This window comes from Electrona antarctica (assembly GCF_951216825.1).
Source record: "Electrona antarctica genome assembly, contig: scaffold_506, whole genome shotgun sequence".
NCBI classification, from domain to species: Eukaryota; Metazoa; Chordata; class Actinopteri; order Myctophiformes; family Myctophidae; genus Electrona; species Electrona antarctica.
Genome location: NW_027638058.1, coordinates 35,001 through 51,210, shown reverse-complemented (window position 1 = coordinate 51,210; position 16,210 = coordinate 35,001). Strand labels below are relative to the sequence as shown.

General features: G+C 45.2%; 1 protein-coding gene across 1 annotated transcript in view; it reads right to left on the bottom strand.

The window, feature by feature from the left end:
- LOC306918424 (A disintegrin and metalloproteinase with thrombospondin motifs 6) overlaps window positions 1–16,210 on the bottom strand; it is a gene marked incomplete at both ends in the record, with an annotated part of 83,868 nt that overhangs the window by 34,386 nt on the left and 33,272 nt on the right. The window contains 3 exons of the mRNA XM_079531329.1: window positions 2,889–3,012; window positions 5,661–5,794; window positions 8,681–8,783. Of these exons, the coding sequence (XP_079387455.1) occupies window positions 2,889–3,012; window positions 5,661–5,794; window positions 8,681–8,783 (361 nt within the window). The remainder of the gene's footprint in view (window positions 1–2,888; window positions 3,013–5,660; window positions 5,795–8,680; window positions 8,784–16,210) is intronic.

Sequence of the window (16,210 nt, the reverse complement as noted above, 5' to 3'; positions counted from 1 at the left end):
TTAACCACTTCAGCCCTATATACATTTCGGACATTTGAAAATAGCCGATCTCCAAGCTCGCAAGGCATTGTGAGCTTGTAGATCTGCTATTTTCAAAATATTTGTATACATTTCACGGTATACACCGCACATTCTGCATAATGACTACTTCTACTTTTGGTACTTTACGTATATTTTCATACGTTTGTACTTTTACTCAAGTACATTTTGAATTCCGGACTTTTACTTAGAATAGTTCTTCATTTCGTACGGTGGTGCCTCACACCGAGAATAGGCGACCTACAAGCTCACAGCGCGTCGCGGACACGACACGTTGTGAGCTTGTAGGCCAGCTATTCTTGACGGTGCGTGCTGCACCGTCGTACTAGGGAGCATAAATGATGCATTACTCTCTCTCTGTAGACTGGAGAATGTCTCTCCACACAGAGAGCCAAGTTAGCATACCGCTATCTCTGTCCCTGATTCCCTTCACTGGATGACGTCATTAATAGGAATATATATTTTGACAGCATAGCTCTAAACGGGGGGGTTGGGGGGAGAAACCTCCTATCTCCCACGTTTCATTTTCTTTCTTCTAAATGTTTTATCCAAATTTTGTAACCCATTTTTCACCTGGTGCCAATTGCCTAAGCTGTAATCCTGGGCACTACTCTCCCCCTGCCAACCTGGGGAGAGTCCCGAACTGAGCTGATGCTTCCTTCAATGCATGAGGAGTGAACAGGCCGCTTCTTATCACCTGACAGGGGGGAGTTTCCTTGTTAGGACGCACTGTAGCGTGTGGAAGGAACACGTTATTCCGACCAGTTCCTTTCCCCTCCATCAGGCTGGCCAGGGGGAGGCAGTATAGTGACCAGGATTACTGCATTTTTTGTGAGGGTACCTACCCTAGGGGACATGGGGGGAACATGCAAACTCCACAGTCCACACAGAAAGGCCCTTTCACCAAACCCACTAGGGTATGGCATAGAGTATATAAAAGGATAGAGACTGAACTGGCGCGAAGCTCCGCCCCCCAAGCTATTCATGTCAGTGGAAGTTGCTCAGTGGCGTTTTGAAGCACCCGGAAGACTGCCGGAAGTACCGTCTCAGAACGTCTACTTCCGCATGCGGAAGTGCAACCGAGCGCTCAATGTTAAAGCCCAGCTGCACGGGGTTTCCCGGTCATTAATCCACGGGTCCGCCTGTAGTCCCTCCTCCTACCACTAGGGCCCAGCGCTTCAACGTTGAATAGCCTCACTGGCCCCTTGGGGTATGGGCACTGATGACCCAGAGAAGAAAACACGTCCCCAGCGCCCATAGCCGCTTTATACACAGGACCTTCTAACTGTGAGGTGACAGCGCTACCGACTTTACTTTATACACAGGACCTTCTAACTGTGAGGTGACAGCGCTACCGACTTTACTTTATACACAGGACCTTCTAACTGTGAGGTGACAGCGCTACCGACTTTACTTTACTCACAGGACCTTCTAACTGTGAGGTGACAGCGCTACCGACTTTACTTTACTCACAGGACCTTCTAACTGTGAGGTGACAGCGCTACCGACTTTACTTTACTCACAGGACCTTCTAACTGTGAGGTGACAGCGCTACCGACTTTACTTTATACACAGGACCTTCTAACTGTGAGGTGACAGCGCTACCGACTTTACTTTATACACAGGACCTTCTAACTGTGAGGTGACAGCGCTACCGACTTTACTTTTGTGTATATTAAAGCCCTCCAAACACCATACAAGAGTGTCACCCAAAAGTAGTGATCTACAAGCTCACAAGATCAGACTATTTTCCACTATTTATTTGTAATAATAACAACAGCAAAAATGGAATGGTTTTGGACATACTGTAGGCTACAAGGTTTTCCTTCAGACAGTGGTAATATGCCTTATCATTGGTTGACAAAAAATGGGGAAAATACACATCTCCATGAAAGAAAAAAATAATATATCTACTTGGCTTCAATGATCTTTTGGCTCACAGACAAATCCATCTTTTTGCCAAGAAGACAATGAGTTCCTGCATTTCCATCTTGTTTTCTTCACAGAGGACTTTTATCTACCAAAAAAGTGACTCAACGTTTTGTTGCACGTGGTAACCAGGGCCAAAACACACACACCGCAATTCTCTGAGTCTCTACGTCACGGGCTGTGTTCCCTCTTATTTTTTTCGCCAGTCTGAACAAAATACTCTAACCCTCTGGAGAGGAACTTGAACGACTGCCGAGCAGAGTCTGACGTGTGCACCGGCGGTCACCTTGACCCACCTGTCCGACCGTTCATCACGTTAATTTACGGCTTATTCGATACGTCTTCGCTAGTTCACACAGATACACTCGAGATGTTTATCCCATGAAGACCTCAGGAGGCCGATTCCACAATGTCTTCTAAATCCTAACTCCTAAAAAAATCCTAAAACAGTTAAAAAAATAATAATAATAATAAAAACGTATGTTGCTTACATCAGGGGTTCTCAACGTTTTTGGCCGGGGACCCCCGGAAATGCTTTGGCAATGTCTCGGGACCCCGCCCTGCCCCCTCCCGACCCCCAATATAAATTGACTGCTACAATAACCTTAAACCATTTTGGGTGGGAACCCCTTTTGGTGTTTTAAGCATTGTTATAATTTAGCTATTGAAAAATAGCAGATCTACAAGCTCATAGCGCGCCACCGAGTGGCGCGCTATGAGCTTGTAGATCTGCTATTTTTGAAAAATTATTTTAGGGACCCCCTAAAATAATTTGGCGACCCCCCGAGGGGTCGCGACCCGCGGGTTGAGAACCCCTGGCTTACATGAGTGAGTGGTTCTCAAACTTTTTCATGTCAAGGACCCTGAGAATGATATGCATTTGGCCAAGTTCACATGCATGCATGCGTGTGTTGTTTTACCTCCTCTGGGCAGAGACTCGTTGAACAGGCCCTCTGTGGTCTCACAGGTGCTGCCGTCGCCTCCACACACGCGACACCTGTCCTCCTTGGCGTCCGAGCTCAGGATGTTGTCACAGCCCACATGCTAGAGTAGAGGACAACACACCATACGGTCTGAATATACTGCCACAGCCCACATGCTAGAGTAGAGGACAACACACCATACGGTCTGAATATACTGCCACAGCCCACATGCTAGAGTAGAGGACAACACACCATACTGTCTGAATATACTGCCACAGCCCACATGCTGTCAGTCAGTCAGTCACTCCATCGATCTCTTCAGCACATGTGCACATCACAGCAGTGTGTGTGTGTGTGTGTGCAAAAGGTTCCAGAGGTTTAGGCAGTCAACTCCAGAGAGCCAATCCCAAACAAGAAGATTCACACTAGAAATAAACCTGTTCAAATAAACCTGTGCTAGTCCTTAGTTGGGACCGCGCGCGCGTGCGCGTGCACACACACACACACACACACACACACACACACACACACACACACACACACACACACACACACACACACACACACACACACACACACACACACACACACACACACACACACACACACACACACACACACACACACACACCTCATTGTGAGCTTGCATGCATAAAACAATGCCAAATTCCCGGCTCCCTATTACTAAACAACTTAAGGCCGGTATTGTCCCGCCACTCAACGTACAATTTTACATGTATTTGAATCATTTGTTTAATAAACAAAAAAAACACCCAAATTGTAATAACCACAATGCCTTGACACAATGTCTTTTCATAACGTCCCCAATATGTCTGCCGTGTGAATTTCCTGTTCTATTGGTTCAGAAACACAATGTGTGCTCAACTGTGCTGCCTGCAGCCTGCCGGTGGCTGATAACAGAGTAGAAGACAGTCCTGTACAATCACATGTTCTGTATAGAGGCCAGTGGCGTGCACAGACATTTAGAGGGGCAGGTGCTCAAGTTAAAAAAGGGCACCTTGTGCAGCGCGTGGAACCGGCCGGTTGCCTTAATCCATTTTGGGCGGGAACCCCTTTTGGTGTTAGCATTATGTTATGCTTTAGCTATTGAAAAATAGCAGATCTACAAGCTCATAGCGCGCCACCGAGTGGCGCGCTATGAGCTTGTAGGTCTGCTATTTTTGAAAAATCAAAAAAAAAAAGAGAAAAAAAAGTTTTTGTTTCTTTTTTTTTTCAAAAGGGCACATTGCCAAAAGGGCAGGGGGTGCTCTAGCACCCCCTAGTGTCTATCTGTGCACGCCACTGATAGAGGCTATGAGCGTGACATCATCATCGTACCCGGAAGTCATGCGGGAATGCCTACTGAGTGGCAAAAAACAACAACAAAAAACAGAAAAGTCCTATCTGATTGTATTAAACAACGTTAAACTCACCAACATTGCAGCTGTACGGAAAGCTTGAATTACCCTCTTTCTATCTGAAAAGTGTTTGTTTCCCAAATATGCGCCATAGACATGGACAGTAATGAGCTACGGAATTCCTTGCAAGTGACAAGCACTTGATTTCAATAATGCAATGTCCTGCTGCCTCCTGCATTATGTGACATTTAGAAACGGGACTGTCGAGTGACTTCCAACGAGTGCTTCCAAACTCCAACGCTCCATGCTGCTCAATCAGTCTAGATGAGGGGGCCGTGTCCCGGTGGAAAAGTGATGCATGTGCATACTCTCTATTGGAGAACAATTGTATACAATTTGCTGTCGGGCATAAACCTTGTATTTCAGTAGTTCAACCTATTAAGACCTGAGGCCGATTCTAAAATAATTCTGAAAAACTAATGTTGCTACAGTGGTGCACAGAACATTTCCATATCAAATGATAAATGATTATTAAGTAGTTTGTTCCAGGGACCTCCAGAACAAAGACTTGAGTTAATGTATAAAATTTGCTTTATTTATTTATTTATTTATTTATTTATTTATTTATTTATTTATTTATTTGCCAAAAATTAACTCAATTTAATGACTTTTTTAATGACTTAAAACCCTTGGAGATCAAAGACAGAGAAGATAGGGAGAGAGAGAAACATGTATATTGGAGAGCCATTTGAATGACCACCTATGGATCCCCAGACCCACTAAACTTGATATCGTCACTGTCGGGCAGAAACCTCTGTATCTCCACGTTTGTGTTTTTTCGTAAAATGAACGTCCAACTTGTTCATACTGCAGCGTCATACAAAAGTATCAAAAGTAACATATCTGCAAGCACGAAGCGTGTCGCAAAGTGTGGCGCGAAGTGACGTGTTGCAAGCTTGTCGATCTGCTACTTTTGCAATTCTTTTAGTAACAGTTAGTAACAGTTTTGGAATTTGGACATATGAGGTTTCGACCCGACAGAAACGATTGGGGCGTGAGTCAGGGCATTAAGTAACTAGTCGACTAGTTTACTAGTTGACTATTAAATCCACTAGTCGACCTTGTTGGTACTAGTTGACTAGTTGATAAGATTTTTTTTTATTTTATTGATTTTTTTCCCGATTTTGTAGGCCTCAAGATCAGGTAGATTATAGTTATAGTCACCATGTACACAGTTTTTCAATGTATATATAGGTAGTTGTATATATAGGTAGTTAAATAGGTAGTTAAACAACTAGTCGACTAGTCGACTAGTAAACTAGGCAACTAGTCAACTAGTAAAAATGACTAGAAGTGAATGCCCGCCGTGTGAGTGTGGTGCACCACCACCAAGCGTTTGTGTCCCTCTTACCTTGCATTCTCCGTTGATGCAGATGTCCAGGGAATCAGCCTGGCAGCGTGTGCCGTCGATGACAGCGGGCGAGCGCTCAGTGTAGAAGTTATAGCCCTCCGCCAAGCAGTTCAGCGCACAGGGCTTCACGCCACCTGCGTTACACACAATACACATTGAGAGGATCGTGGCAGCAGTGCATAGACTACAGCAGGGGTTCTCAACCCGTGGGTCGCGACCCCTCGGGGGGTCGCCAAATTATTTTAGGGGGTCCCGAAATTATTAAAAAAAAAAAAAAAAAAAAGATTTAAAAAAAAATATATATTTTCACGACTTTTCAAAAATAGCAGACCTACAAGCTCGTAGCGCGCCACTCGGTGGCGCGCTATGAGCTTGTAGATCTGCTATTTTTCAATAGCTAAATTATAACAATGCTTAAAACACCAAAAGGGGTTCCCGCCCAAAAAGGTTATTGTAGCAGTCAATTTATATTGGGGGTCGGGAGGGGGCGGGGCGGGGGTCCCGAGACATTGCCAAAGCATTTCCGGGGGTCCCCGGCCAAAAACGTTGAGAACCCCTGGACTACAGTACCCATGGTGCATTTGCTGTATGGACTTCCATACCAGGAACGGATCCCACTTTGGACACCATCATGTATAATGAAAGAGGCGAGACGCCATGGAGTAATGGCCACAACTTAGTGACCAGGAAGTCCATACAGCTAATGCATCATGGATACTGTAGTCTATGCACTACTGCTACAAGAATAAATTACAAATAACTGTAGTTCAGTCCCACACTGAAATCTTAAGGAGAGAATATTTTGGGGGGACGCAGATCTGTAAGCTCACAAGAACGTGTCGCATTTGTAGATGTGCTATTTGTGAAATAATTCGGGGAACTATCATGACCCAAATTAGGGCATTTCTGCATAGTTTCCGGAAAAAACAGAATATTCTATTTTTTTTTATTTTTTTTTATTTTTATTCTTTATTTACCCAGGGAAGTAGCTGAGCACAGGTGCTCATTTTCAGCAACGCCCTGCACATAGAAACACACAGACAGACACACACACACACATAAAAACCTGGGAGCTGACCAGTACAACCACAGTCTTATACTGTTGGCCACTAAGCAGCTCCAGGGGGAGCAGTTGGGGGTTCAGTGCCTTGCTCAAGGGCACTTCAGCGGTGTTGGGTGAGTGATGACAATCACTTCCCCACCCAGATTTTTCCTGCCCGTCCGGGGAATCGAACCGGCAACCTTTCGGCAACAAGGGCGCTCCTCTAACCCTTAGGCCACCGCTGCCATATATATCGGTCTAACTGTTATTAGTCTCCTAGCATGAAAACTACGAATGCCTGTCCAGCAGGCTCCCGCGGGGGGGGGGGGGGGTCAGAGTAATAGGACCCGAAACAGCAGCGGGGTCATCAAACGCACTGCAGCGCTGCTACTATGCTGCGGAATCTGAGGAATTCTTTGGCCATCAAAAGAAGCCTCCTCACTGTTGGTGTTAGCTGGGTACACAAGACAGACAGACAGACAGACAGACAGACAGACAGACAGACAGACAGACAGACAGACAGACAGACAGACAGACAGACAGACAGACAGACAGACAGACAGACAGACAGACAGACAGACAGACAGACAGACAGACAGACAGACAGACAGACAGACAGACAGACAGACAGACAGACAGACAGACAGACAGACAGACAGACAGACAGACAGACAGACAGACAGACAGACAGACAGACAGACAGACAGACAGACAGACAGACAGACAGACAGACAGACAGACAGACAGACAGACAGACAGACAGACAGACAGACAGACAGACAGACAGACAGACAGACAGACAGACAGACAGACAGACAGACAGACAGACAGACAGACAGACAGACAGACAGACAGACAGACAGACAGACAGACAGACAGACAGACAGACAGACAGACAGACAGACAGACAGACAGACAGACAGACAGACAGACAGACAGACAGACAGACAGACAGACAGACAGACAGACAGACAGACAGACAGACAGACAGACAGACAGACAGACAGACAGACAGACAGACAGACAGACAGACAGACAGACAGACAGACAGACAGACAGACAGACAGACAGACAGACAGACAGACAGACAGACAGACAGACAGACAGACAGACAGACAGACAGACAGACAGACAGACAGACAGACAGACAGACAGACAGACAGACAGACAGACAGACAGACAGACAGACAGACAGACAGACAGACAGACAGACAGACAGACAGACAGACAGACAGACAGACAGACAGACAGACAGACAGACAGACAGACAGACAGACAGACAGACAGACAGACAGACAGACAGACAGACAGACAGACAGACAGACAGACAGACAGACAGACAGACAGACAGACAGACAGACAGACAGACAGACAGACAGACAGACAGACAGACAGACAGACAGACAGACAGACAGACAGACAGACAGACAGACAGACAGACAGACAGACAGACAGATTGTCACTGGTGAGGCTGCAGAAAGGATGACAGCGCCTAGTGTCCACCAGAGTAATGTAGTAAGAGAGTGGTGACACGATTTGATCTCGCCGTAAAGCGGCTGCCTATGGGCGATAGTTCCAAACATTGCTCCTATGGCTGGAACTATTCCATTGAGATAGAATTAGCACTTCCGCATTCCATTGTTACAATGAGAGTCAACGGGAGTGTCATTACTCTCTTATTAGATTACTCTGGTGTCCACAAAGACATCGCTTCCCACCCTAGGGCCCCGGGACCACCAAAGGGTCGCAATGGACCCTTAACAACTCCTGTTAACTCTTGGGAGAGTTCAAATAGAACCAACTTGACCCTTACAGGTCTGTTAACTCACTGACAGCCCGGCGAGTCAGTAGGATACAACAGCAGCGCAACAGCAGCGACTGACAGCACAGAAATGTGTGTGGGGAGGGAGGAATCAACTGGCAGAAAAAGGTGGAAAAAAGAATGGTAATGAATGAATGAATGTATTTGTGAACTCACCACCAGTGTAGGGCTTCCAGTTGTAGTACTTCCCGCGGAACGGCATGCTGTCGAAGTCTGCACACTGCTTCTCGCGGAAATCGCGAGATCCCACGGGGCACGCCTACAACACAAGATGGGAATACCGTTGCTGTCAGGGCAGAAACCTCTTATCTTCATATTTAAACTGTTTTTTACGTAAATTAACGCCCTACCTGATCAAACTACAACATTATACAAAAGCATCAAAAGTAGAAGTAGACTTTAAAGCTCAAAACACGATGCATTTTGAGCTTGTCTGTCTGCTACTTTTTATGCTTTTGAATTTGAATCCTGAAAAGTAACAGTTCTGGACATATGAGGTTTCCAATCCGACAGAGAAGATAATGCACAAACATATTTGTTTTGTTTTTTAGAGAGCCTGCTTTGTTGTTCATGCGGTGCTCTGTGATGGATAATAGAACATGCAGTCAGTCTACGGCTGTGGCTAATTAGAACCACAAAGACAGCCCTGGATGCCAGAGACACACATCTCTCTGCTTCTAGATGTGTGTTTCTGGTACTCTTTGCTTGGATGTTGCTCCAGCAAGAGAGAGGGGGTTGAGGGGGGGTGGGTGGGGGACTGGGCGCACATTATTGGTGAGAAGGGGTCCCCCGAAACACCCCCCCCCCCCCCCCCTCCCTCCTCCTCCGGGGACAAATAAAGGCTCTTAGTGAGTCCAGGGTCAAACCCGTATTTCACAGCCAGAGAGTGTTCCGATCCAATGTCGGCGCTTTAGAGCCTTGAAACCCACGCTGGAGGGTGAGTGACTTTCATTACCACTTAACCACATGAGACCCTGCGGGTCGGGTCGGCCTAATCTGGAAGAACATTCTGGAACTTAACCACATGAGACGCTGCGGGTCGGCCTAATCTGGACGAACATACTGGAACTTAACCACATGAGACGCTGCGGGTCGGCCTAATCTGGACGAACATACTGGAACTTAACCACATGAGACCCTGCGGGTCGGGTCGGCCTATTCTGGAAGAACATTCTGGAACTTAACCACATGAGACGCTGCGGGTCGGCCTAATCTGGAAGAACATACTGGAACTGAACCACATGAGACGCTGCGGGTCGGCCTAATCTGGACGAACATACTGGAACTGAACCACATGAGACCCTGCGGGTCGGGTCGGCCTATTCTGGAAGAACATTCTGGAACTTAACCACATGAGACCCTGCGGGTCGGGTCGGCCTATTCTGGAAGAACATTCTGGAACTGAACCACATGAGACGCTGCGGGTCGGCCTAATCTGGAAGAACATACTGGAACTGAACCACATGAGACCCTGCGGGTCGGCCTAATCTGGAAGAACATACTGGAACTGAACCACATGAGACGCTGCGGGTCGGCCTAATCTGGAAGAACATACTGGAACTGAACCACATGAGACGCTGCGGGTCGGCCTAATCTGGAAGAACATACTGGAACTGAACCACATGAGACCCTGCGGGTCGGCCTAATCTGGAAGAACATACTGGAACTGAACCACATGAGACGCTGCGGGTCGGCCTAATCTGGAAGAACATACTGGAACTGAACCACATGAGACCCTGCGGGTCGGGTCGGCCTATTCTGGAAGAACATTCTGGAAGAACATTCAGCCAGAATAGGTGATCTTGAAAAGTGTTTTCTCAAAGGGGACGGGGGGGGGGGGGGGGGGGGGATTGGTATACAATCACAATTACTATCACACAATTCACTCTTTTTTAACCACTTTATCCATTTAATGTTGGCTATTCAAAAATAGAAGATCTATGAGCTTGCGCATCTGATATTCTTTTTAAATGTTTGGGAAAATAATATCCAAAGAATGATTTGAATTATTTAAGCAAAAGCTTTTCAAAGACGGGGCGGTACGTCTGCTGCCAAATGTATATCAATGTGGGGTCCTTGAGGTTTGAGAACCACTGATCTGAAAGCTCACGATCGGCTATTTCCGCCAAAGAGATATTGGGCCCTATTCTCGCCGCGCCGCCTTACCCCCTTATGCCTAAACGTTTTTTGTGCCATCGTTTTACTATTTTGAAAAAATCATTTTAAGTAGTTTAAATAGCCCAGGGGTTCTCAACCCGTGGGTCGCGACCCCTCGGGGGGGTCGCCAAATTATTTTAGGGGGTCCCCAAATTATTTTTTTAAAAAAAAGATATTTTTTTTCATTTTTTTTCACGATTTTTCAAAAATAGCAGACCTACAAGCTCGTAGCGCGCCACTCGGTGGCGCGCTATGAGCTTGTAGATCTGCTATTTTTCAATAGCTAAATTATAACATGCTTAAAACACCAAAAGGGGTTCCCACCCAAAATGGGTTAAGGTTATTGTAGCAGTCAATTTATATTGGGGGTCGGGAGGGGGCGGGGCGGGGGTCCCGAGACATTGCCAAAGCATTTCCGGGGGTCCCCGGCCAAAAACGTTGAGAACCCCTGAAATAGCCGATCTACAAGCTCACGTGTCAATGTTGACCTATTTTAAAAATGTTTTTCAAAATAGTAGGCTATAACATACTGTATGGCTAATACGTTTAGGCATAAGGGGTAAGGCACACTTGTGTGAAGTGAGGGGCGCAGCAAGGGCAGTATTTATATCAGCCAGATGACATCTTACGTTGTCATTTAACTGCCCTAAACAAACATTAAAAGTCCACAGACTTGACTGGCCTATGACGTAATTTCGTAAAGCCATGCATTGGAGGGGCTAGCGCCGCTCAAAAAGTAATAGACCCCCCCCCCCCCCCACACACACACACACACCCCCCGGTGGAGAAGGCACACAGGGGTTGAAGAGGTTGAAGTGTCAGCCGATCCGGCAGCTCTTTAAGCGGTAGTGCACATCAAACTTAAGCCGATTGCGTCAGAAGAACAACATGGTTAACACAGCTGCGGTGATGTTGCAACGCTGATGGATTGACGACTGAATACCAGACAGGTTACACATCATGGCCCTGATACATCCATGTTTGATTCTCTTTCTTTTTTATTTGATTTTAATGAACGTCCACTGGAATAGTCCGACCAAACTAAAAGAGACCAACCAATTATCACCAATTATTTTGACTTTCAAATTCAACCCGTCTTAAAGCAAAACCAGCTCAATTTGTCACTGGTTGTCATCTTTAACATTATACCGTAGTTGTTTTGTCTCCTGTACTGATGTTTACTCGTCTTGTCTTGTCTTGATATGTCTATGTTTTGTATTGGTATTTATATCACCAATTTTATCTCTATGGATGTGAAAATTGAAACATGTTGAATAATGGTAAAAAATGAATAAATATATCATAATCGTATTCATCGCTGCCTGTTCTGTTTTTGTGTGTGTATGTGTGAGAGAAAGCTAGAGCCGTGTGCATGTTTGTGTACATGTGTCTGTCTGTCTGTCTGTCTGTCTGTCTGCGCGTGCGTGCGTGCGTGCGTGCGTGCGTGCGTGCGTGCGTGCGTGCGTGCGTGCGTGCGTGCGTGCGTGCGTGCGTGCGTTGCGTGCGTGCGTGCGCACTTTGGAAGGCAGTGCGGTCGGTGACTCGGGGTAATGAAATATTGGTTCGAGATGTTGTTTGTTGTCCAAAGTAAACACTCACTGCTTGCTCTCAGCTGTTATTTTTAAGACTGCGGTTGAATATCCAACAGGGCCCCTAACTTGCTCAATTTTCACCTTCACCAAAAAAAAAGAAAATACAAAATTATATATACAAAATTATATATATATATATATATATATATATATATATATATATATAAAGAAACGGCCACCTAGATATAGTTAAAACTGAGTTTATGAACTTCCAGCCATGCAAAATATTGCTTTTTAGAGCAAGGCTCGAGTCAAAAAAAAGGGCCACAGATTGCTTTTCATGGAATCCGCAGGGGGAAATAGCATTGTGTGATTGACAAAACAATGTCTCAATGGAAAAGGACAAACAGTGCTTGAAACAATGGATGAGAAAAAAAGAAAAATCATACAACAAAATAAATGAACAAAATTCACCATAGAAATTCAAATAGCTAATCGTGACCCTATGCAGTTTTTGTTTATTTTTATTTATTTTTATTTTCGTCTTATTGTCCGGGACTAAAACCAATGTTAGGAAGCTTACATATCATCCCTGTCCAAGATTCATACTACATAAAACGGCAGGTTACAGCACTTTTTTTGTTGTTTTTCTTCTTTGTAATTATTTGTTTGGTCCAAAATATTGTGTTTGTTGTCATGAGTTGTCACGACTCGAGTTGGCTTTGTCCGCGGCGTAACCGCCTTTAAATAAATACTAATAGAAATGTCTATGGGAAAAATGCATTGGGAATCATTTCCTGGGCCTGGCGTCGTCATGAAAGGGGCGGGACTGCGACGCTCTATAGGATTCAAATATAGCAGATCTACAACTTCATAGTCTGTTGCTTCACGCCACGTTTCGAGCTTGTAGATCTGCTCCTTTTGTTGCTTTGTGTGATGCTGTAGTGTGATCGAGTAGGGGGTTGATTTGAACAAACAAAAAAATGGACATAAGAGGTTTCTGCCCGACAGCATTGATATGCTTAGTTGACCGGGGTCACTCAGGGCTCTGTACTTGGGCCAGCCTAAAAAAAACTAACCTCAAAACAGCGCCCCGCCCCCGCCCACCCGGGAGAAACACTGGGAGAAGAGGGAGTCCGAAAGAAAATGGGCTCTCCCATATGCACTGTCATCCTTCGACAAGGCAATGCCACACACACACACACACACACACACACACACACACACACACACACACACACACACACACACACACACACACACACACACACACACACACACACACACACACACACACACACACACACACACACACACACACACACACACACACACACACACACACACACACACACACACACACACACACACACACACACACAAAAAAGAAAAAAGAAAAGAAGGAGGATGAGCAGCCATGCTGTGACGGGCCAAACCCATTCCAGGTCGGAGGAGCGCTTCAACAGACCCAAACTGAACTGCTGCAGCCATTACAAACCAGAGGCACAGCATCCATCCATCCATTACAAACCAGAGGCACAGCATCCATCCATCCATTACAAACCAGAGGCACAGCATCCATCCATCCATTACAAACCAGAGGCACAGCATCCATCCATCCATTACCAACCAGAGGCACAGCATCCATCCATCCATTACAAACCAGAGGCACAGCATCCATCCATCCATTACAAACCAGAGGCACAGCATCCATCCATCCATTACAAACCAGAGGCACAGCATCCATCCATCCATTACAAACCAGAGGCACAGCATCCATCACAATGTACACTTTAGTTTCCTAGTCACTTGTATACTTTTGCTCCATTTACACCAAGCAGACCCACTGCAATAGGGGGACCAAGAAGAAGAGGGCGGCGGTGGCTCAGGGGTAGAGTGGCTGGATGGTAACCGCAAGGTTGCCTGTTCGAACCCGGGCTCCCCCAGAGTTAGTGTCGAAGTGTCCTTGAGCAAGACACTGAACCCCAAATTGCTCCCGATGTGCTGGCTAGTGCCTTGCATGGTTTCTGCCGCCATCGGTGTATGAATGTGTGTGTGAATGTGGGTGAATTGATGCACAATCTATGTAAAGCGCCTTGGATAAAGGCGCTATATAAATGCACCATTTACCATGAAGCAGTGGTGGACAAAGTAGTATACTATATACTCAAGTGTTCAATATTACAAAGTACGGTGTAAATTGTCTTAAATGGTCAGAAATTGGTCACAAAATACACATTACGTTCTGTGCTTGTAGATTTGAAAAACTGTATGACAATAAAATGACAATAGTTTTATTTAAATCTATTAGCGGATTGAAAGCCATCAGCTTGGCAATATATACATACAGTAATATATATATATATATATATATATATATACATACATACATACAGTGTTGGGAAAGTTCATTTATTTTATGAACTAGTTCAGTTCACAGTTCAGAAATTTAAAAAGGAACTAGTTCAGTTCATAGTTCATAATTCAACATTTTGAACTAAAGTTCATGGTTCCAAAAAATGAACTATTTTAGTTATTTTCCGTTCGTTGGTTCTTTTTTTTCTTTTTTTTATATATTATTGCCACAGCCTATAGCCATTTGCGCACCAGCTGAGATACAAGGATTTAGAGAATGCTGACAGGCACTCAAATGAGATGTTAACGTCCTGTAAGTAGATGTGGAAATAAAACTAGTGTTGACTAATCAATACAAGTGGCTCTTATTTTGATGAGGCAGTTTCTGCACAGGAAGTCAGTTTCACTTGTAAACAAGCTACGATGGATGAGCTGTCAAAGTACTAGTCGCTAAACCACGTTAGCGACCATATTTACAATATGAAAACTGTCACTTAGACAATGTAGGTTACACACCGCTGGAATTAAACATGGAACCTGCAGGCAGCATTAGGTGAGTAATTCATTGTATATGTGTTGGACGTTGGTGGTTGTGCTAATGATAAACGGACAGGTGCTGCCAGTGGGATCCTCCTGCTGCTTAACGACGACACTGTCTGTGACTAGGTGTACTAGTGTAGCTTTGCATCTGTTGCATCTGCCCGTGTGAAAGCAGCATAACGTCATGGCAGGATACGGACGTCTGTAACCCCCCCACTCACTCTTGAACGAAGTTGAACGAGAAAAAGTGACGTTCACACACGCCAGAAATGAACGCGCTCACAATGACGTTCATCAGGCAGAAATACAGTACGTTCAGTTCACGTTCAGCCCAAATGAGAACGCGTTCGTGAACTATTGTTCCTTGAACACGTTCGGGTACAACACTGTATACTTAAAGCTGCACTACTTTCCTCTTCTTCTCCGGATTTGAACCTGTGGTTTCCTGCTCAAGTGCTGAAGTGAATTACCATTGAGCTAATAGAGCATGTCTGGGGACAAAATGTAATGTTGGATTGGTTTGGTGTCAGATTCTGTGTCTAGGTGAGACATGACCTTTGACACAAACTAAATGTCTCAATAGACAATACAACCACCCTGATCGAATAAGTGATATTGCATTAACAACATATACTCTGCCATACAGATTGGGCAAACGGCTTTAAGTACAAAAGGCTTTAAAGGAGCATTCAGTGATTTGGGTGATTTGGAAAACCACCCAGTCCGCCCAGTAACAAAATATGCACATGCACGCTCTACAGTGGGGTGAAGTGCAACAGGCCAACAGCATGTGCACCAAGGCCCGCCCCCACTCGATCATGATTTGAGGAAGGCCCCTCTCATCCAGATTGGATGACGGTTTTGCCACCCGCCACCAAAACTGAAACTAGGGTTTTTTGACCCCAGGGGCTCACTGGGGACAGGGAGGAACTCCTTATATGGTCAGCACACTCTATAGTAGGGAGGATTATCCAGAAAAAAATAAAAAATAAGTGATATTTGAATTAAGTCAAATCACTGAATATACCTTTAAGTAAGAGAGTAGTCAAGTAAATGCACTCAGTTATAGTGTCCACCAAACAGTGCTGTCAATTAAGGCCAG